General features: G+C 37.6%; 1 protein-coding gene across 1 annotated transcript; it reads left to right on the forward strand.

Moving 5' to 3' along the window:
- The first annotated feature begins 912 nt into the window (after positions 1–912).
- LOC124636438 (protein FAM98B-like) lies at positions 913–3,825 on the forward strand. The gene is made up of 2 exons (XM_047172529.1): positions 913–949; positions 3,354–3,825. Exons 1-2 carry the CDS (start codon positions 938–940, stop codon positions 3,690–3,692), a joined length of 351 nt encoding a protein of 116 aa, XP_047028485.1. The 5' UTR covers positions 913–937; the 3' UTR covers positions 3,693–3,825.
- The last annotated feature ends 6,960 nt before the right edge of the window (positions 3,826–10,785 follow it).

The raw sequence follows: 10,785 nt of genomic DNA on the forward strand, positions 1-10,785 counted from the left end.
GACTTTGATCAACCACGAGACCATTAGTTATGGCCGAACAGAACATTGAAAGCAGGGTCAGCGGTTACCGGAGGGAATGTAAAGAATAGCGATGTACATATTTGGCACTAAGTTATATCAAAATTATGCTTATTGTTTAGCAATTGAAATAACTGATCTACATTAACATAGACTAGTCTCTTAATATCAACGATGTACATTTTACAACTTCCTACTAGGTATGTTACATGTGGGAGTTTTTATAAAAATATTTTTGATCAGCTGATGTAATGATGTCCAAATCTGTCGTAAGATCTGTTCTAAAATAAGCGTCCAAAACAATAACCGTAATATTTATACAGCTGGTCGCTTATTATGCATGATTGCAGCATATGCATAGATAGATACAGATTACTAACTGCGTTCTAAGATAGATAATTTGGTCAATATTGACATTTGTGAAACAAAGCAGCGTGTGTCGAGGTCGGCGGTGTAGTAGTGCATCAGTATGCATGTCGCAGATTATGCAGTTTTGAGTCAGTGACCCAGGAGCATTAGCTGCTCGCCTCCAAATATCAATGAGGACTTTCAACCAACACAAAAACAAACGAGACGCGATGAGCACTTTCACTGTACATCGCTGGCTCACAACACCGCGCTACACTGAAGTTCGCTACCAAGCCAGCAATGGATAATCAGTAAACACCGGACTTTGAGATTAGCAATTTTTCAAATTGTACGTGCTTGGTTCCGCTCCAGGCTTGAGGCCACAGAGTAAATGAATTCGTCGACATTTGATGCAAAGTGCAGCTGACCCGATCAACTGCAGGTGTGAACCGAACAACCTCAGCTAGACTGTGGAGTTCAAGTTTGACACGAGATGGGTGTGTTAGACATATAAAAGGATGAAGATGCAGCATCCTCAGCATACCGACTGCAGTGTCGCAACACATACAACATGAAGTTTCTGGTGAGTCCAGCTCAGTATTACGATTACATTTTAACAATAAATAAATACAAAACTTAATGAGTCATGATTACATCGAGGGCAGTAATTACTTGTAATTACTCTTCACCTTGATATTCTCATCAATTTCAAGAATAAGGGGTCCCAAGTCTTTTTTGATTGTTTGCAAGACTTGATGTTGATCACGAACTTAGGCCGCCATGCTAGGTCATGCGGGTATTGACAGGTTAAAGTCCAAAAATATGACCTAGCGTTAATTCAGCTTATAATTCACACTGTACAGACATAATGTGATACGTAAACAACTCTTCGAATAGGATCACTTGATGTTTTGTAACATAACAGTTATCAAGTATGAGTAATTGCGCATTTAGCAAAGAGGTTCAGAGGAAACGCAAACTTTTTGTAAAAAACCCATCGTGAGGCAATGCGTGAAGAGTTAGCACTTTCAGCAATGACTCAACTTCAAGGTGAACCAAATATAATTGTTTCACAATAACTAACCGCGAGTGCATCACACCACGTCCGATGCAATGCGATCATTATTTTAATTGTGTCATAATTGGAACACATATCACAACATTTGAAATCCACTGAAATTCAGCAGTTATGAAGTAAAATTGCTTAATACAGCCCCATACCGTCTGCCCTTTACCAGGTCCTATGTATTTGCTGGGATGAAGTTTCTTACACATATTTGCCCAGCAACACATGTCTGTCTGTTACATATAAGAGACAATAATTACATTGGTCGATGTTTTTCTTGTATTGCGCGAATTAATTAGTAATATGCACCGGCGCATGCGCGGCGCTCATAAATAATAGCGTTAGTGTATCATAGTTGTACGTAAAATTGATTAGTTGCAATTTATTATAATGATATTTAGTTATTTCGCCACTATGTATGTATGTGTGCTCGGTGCTTCGGTTCTAGTACTGAATATGTGTTGCGTCGTGTTTGACTCTCATTTGTTTTGTGATTCTACTGATATTGGTCTGGTCTAATATGTGGCAATGACCAGTTATGATTCGTTAGAGTTATAGCAGGCTAGGTTATTTCTTAATATTTATTCAACATCTTTGCTGTGTTGTGGTCCATGTTTAAAATATTTGTAAAAATTAATATTGATCGTAAGCGAATTTTTCTTTTTCTGATAACCCTTTTCTTCGAGTAGTAAAAACGGGTAAAAACTGCATCAAATTATAACGTTGTTATTAGGGAAGTTAGTTAATTTCATCAAATGATTGTCAAACATCACTTTTATTACTATTACACAATAACGCGGAAATATGAAACTACATCAAAAGTATAAGATTTCACTTGCAGTACTAAGTGCTCGAAATGTTTATTTCACAATAATTTTGACGCATTTGAGACGATTATAAAATGCATTTGCTCAACAAGGAAGAAATAAGAGAGTTCGTCCTTCGCGAGTGAAGTGCAATGTTCCCGACTGCACTAGAAGTGCACGCACTGCATCGCGTCGCATTATGTAATAGCACACTGACAAATATTACGAGACACGTTAGATGGAATTGAGAACAATTAATTTGGGCCAATCAGCTTGTGTTACTAAAATTTAATAAATGCCTAGCCCTCTGTAACCATGTAACATCTCTCCTTTTCACCACATTATTCTAATTTAAAGACAATATTGCATACAAGGCAAGTAATGAAAATCAATAAAGTACCCATAACTGTATTGAAGACCTCCATTTTTGTAAGTCAGTTAAAAAGTGTGTTAAGAAGAAGTTATTGCTTACCAACTATTGTGGTCGAGAGTGTACACAGGACTTTATGACGAGGTGTCGCAAGTGAGGCGTTACCTGTACGGGTTTGATGCCGGGAGGTATTACGACATACAGCCTGCCTTACATTAACTTATTACTAATTATTTAGAACATGCTTGTAGGGTTATACTTTATACTCCACCAATGATTAGAGAATTATAGTTTTACGAAATATGGGCGTTATGTACATAGTAGTGGTATTGTGAAATATAGGGAACACCTTCTGAATAATATATGCGCTCTATACACGCAGTCTATACTTTATGCAGTTCGATTATCCGATTATTTAAAAAAACTCAATACAATCCAAATGCCTGTTACTTCCACAAACCTTGAAGATAAGATAATTGTCTTAAAACAGTTGATAATAATCTAAGCAACTCTTTGTTATACTGCAGCTTTGTAGTTCATTATCTGTATAAAATAATAATTATAAAATATGATGAAAATAATTCCTGAGTAAACGCGTAAACTCGTTAGCGCGTTGATGTCTTTTGTATGAACGATAGCGCTTCGATCGATGATTAGTTATGTACGAGCTCAATACCTTAATAAAAATGTGATGAAGTCTGTAAATGTTATTAATGCTAATTGATATGTATCTCCCTGTCGCCAGGTCACTCTCGTAGCTCTGTGCGCCGTGCTGGCGATGGCGTCCGCCGGATACATCAACAGGGGCTGGGGAGGCTCTAGCGGCGGATGGGGCGGATCCAGCGGGGGTTGGGGTGGATCCAGTGGGGGCTGGGGTGGATCCAGTGGGGGCTGGGGTGGATCCAGTGGAGGCTGGGGCGGCTCTAGCAAAGGCTGGGGCGGATCCGGCGGCTGGGGAGGTTCCAGCAAGGGCTGGGGCGGCTCTGGTGGCTGGGGAGGTTCCAGCGGTTGGGGCGGTTCCAGCGGTGGATGGGGCGGTAAGAGCAGCGGTGGCTGGTCTGGTGGTCACGGTGGATGGTGGTGAACACCCATCCCCCTGAGGCAGGATCACGAGTAAAGAGGCCGTTGTATATTATAACTCTCTCATCTGTATATAAATTTGTAAATTACTATCTTTAATGTCGTATTAATAAACGGAATTCTGTTCCACTAAAATTATTTTGTTATTATAATTTCGATAAACAACTTTCAGTATCTACTGAATATTAACACGTCTGGAACCTTCAGCATAAACTGCTCTTAAAATCTATTTCAACATATAATGGTTATTGAAATAATAAGTGTCAAGTGAGTAACATATTAACATACGAGACATTTGTGTTTGTAATTGGCAGTTAGACTTAGGAAACGTCTCGGATGTCATGCACTAGTATGTGTAGCAACATGAAGCAACAGTTGCAGCGTGAGAACATTGTCACTAATTACTTGCAATCAACTGATGCAAGAGATGCTGTAGATAAATCTCAACATTGAATAGATTTGCACCGATTTATTGGTAAACATGTGCAAAGCAAGTGTTTAGCGACACACACGTGTGATTATTGCAAAAACTATAATGATCACAAATGTTGACATTTGCGGTTACAATGTGGCCGACGGCTGACGGCTGATAGGCCGGTGATCAGCCTTGCATCAGAAACATGTTTACTTGATTTGCATCAGAAACTGAAATAAACATCTACTATCTATGCTTAATTAGGCTTAAATATGTAGAAACACTTTATAGCCTAATACATTCTTCATTTGTTTTTTGAGTATAATGTAACCAAAAAATAAAATGCAATAATTATATTAGATTAGCAATTCATTAAAACTGATCTACAGAGGGGATAGACGCAGTGTTTGCATGGAGATCTAGTGACATAATAAATCATGGGAATTATCAGAAGCGTCTATCTGACAGACTGATTAAAACCATTCCGTTCACTTAGCTTATTCGATTACCAATATCTAAAGCATTTTCCCTATAGAGTCTTGTAGTTAGAAAAACAAAAACAAAATAGCATCTAGATGTGCTACAGTTGTTTGGCAAGTGGTCCGGAGCGCGGTTGTCGCAACCGGCGGCGCGCACTCGCATAGATGGTAATCAGTTAATGGCGGTGAGTCACGTGGCTCCTCCCTCGATCAGACACTTCTAGCTATAACAGCTAATCTTGTATTAGAATCGGTGGTTACTCAACTGTAAAGTAACGTGCACAATTGCACTTGTTCAAATAGCTACATGCTATAGTCATGACATGAGTCTTGTTTCACTTCTAGGTTGCTGGTAACAGAAATACCTATTTCAGATTAAACTGTAAGTTACATTTTAAGGAAAAATCTACTTTAATCTCCTTTGTACCTAATTTAATCATATTTTACGCTGTATTTACTTGAGGAGTAATATTTCAAGGGTTAATTTTGCACTTTACCTTCGTACCTGACGTTCTAATATAATGAAAAATTGACAGTTACAGTCCCTGAATTAAACATAAGCATGTGTCCTCATAATAAACATAAGCTTGTGTCCTCATAATAAACATAAGCTTGTGTCCTCATAATAAACATAAGCCTGTGTCCTCATAATAAACAAGTAACCAGTATAGAGTCACTTTAACTTGGAGTTGCGTACACGATTCGATTGACGGGAAAATTAAGAGGAAACATTACTTGCCCCGCGCATGCGCAGTAATGCCACACTGCCGGCCACTGCAGCTGCTGCATATTGACGGCTGCACTCGAATTGTATGCAATCTGCAATTAGGTACAAACCTCCTTTATGTAGTCTAGCCGATAAACTGTGCTCGTAAAAACATTATTAATTTCAGTATAAGGAATTTACTTCGGTTACAACACTCATCGTGATATGAAAAGATATGAAAGGATAACACATCTACTTGACCTAAATAGGCATAACTATCTTTCCATACGTTCATTTATTTCGTACAAAACATTATCTACACTTGTGACTCACGAAAAAATGTTCACATTTTATATCTGCACAGAACATTAAATTGATACAATTACCGACGTACAGTCAACTGCAGGTCAGTGGTAACAGTTTTACAGGAAAATCGTTCTTATTACTATTGAGTTAAGGTGCATGACAGTTACCACTGATGTGCAGTCTACTGTACATTATTGTAATTCAGCTGCCTTTAACCTTTATATCCTCTACTTATTTTTCAAAAATCGAAAGGGCAGTCGTAACACAACACTATTGAGTGCTCAATTGATTTCAAAACTCGATACAGACGCAGTTCACGAGCCCTGTGGAGAATAAACACAAGTTTATAGTGCAGTAACCAGCAGTTAATGGCTCGGAAGTTTGTGCCAATAGGTACCTATAACTGTTCTCCAAAAAGGACATTGCGTTAAACTGCGCATTTTATCCTCTCAACAAACACAAAATATTCAACCACAAACTATTTCGGCATCACATCCTTGGAACACTCGCATCATATTTGCAAACCAAACAACGCATTATTTTGCTAAAATGGACCAAAACAAGTCAGTATTAATCACTTGAGCTGTAATAATGAGAACATTATGCAGCTCGTGAATAAATGTTTTGTTGATTGATAGTCGTGAATTAATTGAGCTGTTAGTCAGATGGATGTTATTGCTAGACATTAGTTGATGAGACTTCAGAAGAACACTAAAACGATTTCACGCTCGTATTTTTTCACTCTGTTGAGGCGATTGCGTTTTAAATTGATTATGAACGCTACTTAGTATTCTGTTTTATGTTTTTTAAAGAACTTTTATACGTTCAACATTTTTAGTAATTTTATATTGTAATCGAAACCGTAACATAAACCCCATTGATACTGATCCATGGGGTCTATGTTACCGATCACTGTACTAATCGGTAACCGCAGAGGTTACACTATAAGATTCAGACACGCTTTTACTTTTTACCTCATGTATCCAATGTCATGCAATGCTAATGACGGACAAGAAAAGTTACAACATGGTGTTACCATCTAGCTGTCATATTCTTTTGACATCATATATTGAATCCGATACCTGTGGAGTGTAACCCGGAGTGTTTCGCCAAAGAGAGTGAATGTGAATGCATCAGGCTGTGTTCTAGAACAGAGACGTTGCGCCACGCGCCGGATCTAGCCGACTCAGTGGAATATAACCCACGTTGACGAAAGTCTTGGCTCATGAGATGTAGTTTACGAATATCTAGTTAGTAATACTAAGTCGTTTGTAGTCTCACAGCGTCACTGTAATTTCTGTTAACCGACATAAAATGCAAGGGCAACGTACCTACTTGATGAAAGGTGTACATGTAATTATGTTCAAGATTTTCAGTTATTTTGTTCAAAAAAACAGCCTTCACGCTGTAAGCTAGATCATCTCTAGATCGAAAGGAAACTAATTAATTTTAATCATTTTAATTATCATTGCTGATTTTCAAATTACCTTACATCTGAATAATTTATTGAAATGTTAAATAACACTATTTTTAAAGTATGGCATCAAAACAATGTTAATATGTATTTGGAAAATTTTGATCAAGGTTTTCCTGCACACCTCTATTTTCCGTTCAGCTTACATCTGTCTAAACTAATTTTTATCTGAAGCTATTTACTACCTGGAGGACCGATTCAGAAAACTCCTTCAGTGTTGGGAAACTACACTACCCCCCACCGGACTTAAGTCATATTTTATCTGGGTACGAATAAACCAGTCAACAATAAATTGGTTATAACTGGTAATTAAGTGTGCGAGGTCGGCTCACTAATATGACTGATCCCAACAGATCTCGCGTTTATATGATTTATCGCTATGTTTACTAACATCGCGGCGACCATGGCGGAGTTATTCTAACTGAGAGAGAGAGTTAAGTGAGAACGAGCCTTCGTTCTCACTTAACTAGGTGAGGCACTATCAGTAAATTAAATCTAACACGTAATAACATTATTCAGGATAATCTGCGAATCTTAAGTAATCCCCTCTGACATCCCACGTACTGTTTATTGTGTCTATAAACTGAGGAACGCGCATCTATTATAATATTAATTTAATAATTAACTATATGCAATTATCTGCAGTCGCTTCGACTGATTACTAAATAACTACTTGTTTTACTTAAAATTAGATAAAGTAAACTTTCGAAGGCCGTCTGTGTCGCCAATCGTCCCGGATACACATCTGTGTGTTAATTGTTGTCCTTGCGGTTAAAAATACGATGGGTTTTCCAACAAGCAAAAGTTTAGAATACTGAAATATGTATTTCTAGTTAATAAAGATATAAATAAACCTTTCCTCATCAAATTGATTAATGAACACACAAACAAACCATTGGTATGCTAAATTAATCAGACAGAATTTCATTAGGTACCTGAGTCTTCAAAAATCTACATAATTTACTGCCTTAAACATAATATTCCCTCTTCATCCGTAACGTTCAAACACTTAACGGACCATCAGTGTCAACTATACAACAATACATTTTCGACGAGAGTGTTTGTGCGGCGGCGCGTGTGTCGCGAGCGGCGCGCGCGCATCTCACTGCCAAGGTCACGGTCACGGCGCGCTGCGGGGGAGGAGGGGGGGGGGAGTGAAAGGCTATTGACGGTGCACCGCCGACGCTGTCTGCTTGTCTGTCCGTCTGTCTTCAGTAGGCGAACCTACAATGCTTATGTAACTGATGTGCAGTCTCTGCCCAGATAACCCAGATCAAGTAGTTGGGACAACTGCGAATGCTATGAATGAATAAACAATAAATCATGATTATTGCGCTGTTATGCCATTTGGAATTGAAAACTATTTCATAATCATCTAAATCCGAGCCGAAATACGTTCACTGCGAGAGATGCGGACCGAGCCTAGACAGATAAACTTACTCAAAATATCATTTTTGTAAGAGAAGCACACGACTTGAATACTACATCAAACTCAAACTCAAAAACGTTTATTCTAATCAGGCTGATAAATCAGCACTTCTGAACGTCGAAAACGAAAACAAAAGACAGCCCCCAAACCGCCCTTCACCACTTCTTATGTGTGTCTTTGCTGGGAAGAAGAAGTGGCGCAACAATATATGTATCACATGATGCACATCATCTAGGTTACTAAGTAATTAATTAAAACAATTAATATTTAGAATGTATTCTGCTAAACTGTAAGTATTTACCCGCGCGGTCTCTCGGAAGTCCTTCAAACTTCGTCAATTAGCAATTATTTCGTTAACTACGAGTGGCGTCCGTTTGTACTGCCTCGTGAATAACTTGTAATAGGCAATATGCTATAATAGAATTTAATGCATTTAATGCTTTATGGGCATAATAAAATAATGTGCTAATAATATTTATAATGTATTTATATTGCAAGAATTTAATATCATAATATAAACTCGTACCTATTTTGGAACAAGTTTCGAGGCGGAGCAACGACTCCGTAGAACATCTTGTTGTCTACCTAGTAGCAGCATCATCAGGAGGTATTGACAGAACTTAGGCACTTAATCTTTAGCTCTCTTGATAAGAAGAAGAAGACTAGAGTGGAAAATGTCTGCTAGCAGGAAACATCCTGTAATAACAAGTACTCAAATGTTTAGCACGACCACTCCGTCAAAGGTTCTACAACTGAGCTGATAATAATTAACGCTGAAAACTAAGGCAAACTTTAAGTAAAACCAATAATCTCAAATAAGTTCTTCAAGTAAAACCAATAATCTATTAATAAATCATGCACAAAAGAATACTCAGAAATAGTGACCTGCTATTGATGATAAGCTATTTAAATTATACAACTGCAAAAATAATGTAAATTGCATAAATGACCTGATGTTCATTCATCTCAATCTCACTGGGTCACACACACACTCACAGACACAAACACACACTCTCATACACTGTATGTACACGGCAGGCTCGTTAAGTAAACCCGCGGTATTTGGCTCGTGCACACAAATAAAGGTCAACTATTTGAACTTTAAACAAATTATACCACTTTAGGTTCACCTATATGAGCAGAATCTTAATCTGTATTATGTGAATTTAATTTGTTAATTGTAGCTTTTATTGGATTCATACCATTTAATGAAAACTTTAAGAACACAAGCTCGTAAATACATATGTCACAAAAGATAAATAAAGGCCTACAACCATGTACGCCAATGATGAAAATCGGTGAATGTTTGTAGGTATAGAATTAAAATCAAATCAAAATTATAACGCTATTTAAGTTTCGAAAGTTCCTTTGATTTTGATTGATACCTACTTAGTATAAATGATTTGAGCCTAATAATAACAAAGTTCGCGTCCTCGCCCCGCGGGTCAATGATGAGGCCTCACACGTCTAGATCTAAATCACCGCAGTCTTTATAATTCACAATTCATTTATTAAATAAAAATGTATTGGGTCAATATTAAAACTGTTTTGTGCAAAACCTAATTTAGAAACACTACAGCTACAGATTTAGAAAACAGCTCAGTCAACCTGTCCTATTTTAAAATGGTTTATTCATAAAAATACATACACGTCTGTCTAAGGCACTGGGAAAAGCAATTATGAATTTATGGTAAGTCCACCGAAAAACCATGAATACATTAAATCCAGGAGAGAAATACCCATAGAACTCGGCAATCAAGGCACGTTCATTGGCAGCACAGTGGGGAATTTTAACGGTGTTCGTCTACATACCTATGTATGTAGCTCATTATGTAAACATTGTCAATATTGTCAGTCCTAATGTGAAGCGCGAATCTATAATGTGTTGACTATAGCGTGGGGGCCTTCAGATTAACATTCCCACAATTAATCTGCAAAGCAAGCTCGGAAAATTCAATAATTAAATAATGCATAATTATAAAACAGCATCAAAAAACTTAACAAGAAAGGTAAACATCCAAGGCAAAAAATGTATAGACTTAGCATGATCAGCAACTATGAGGCAATGTCAAACATTGGTTGATGAATACTAAGACGGTAGATCTGAATCTTTGCGGTTTTTTTACAGCATAATACAATTATGGTGGTCTAATCAATCAGTCAGTTTCGAGGCAGCGCTTGCCAGAGGCCGTTTATTTGACTTATTAACGCCCGTGTATTATCGTTAAAGTTATAGGTAAATGACAAATGAGATGAAGACATTGCAATATAGCTCAATAGACTGGAGC

This window comes from Helicoverpa zea, chromosome 14 (genome assembly GCF_022581195.2).
Source record: "Helicoverpa zea isolate HzStark_Cry1AcR chromosome 14, ilHelZeax1.1, whole genome shotgun sequence".
Lineage (NCBI taxonomy): Eukaryota > Metazoa > Arthropoda > Insecta > Lepidoptera > Noctuidae > Helicoverpa > Helicoverpa zea.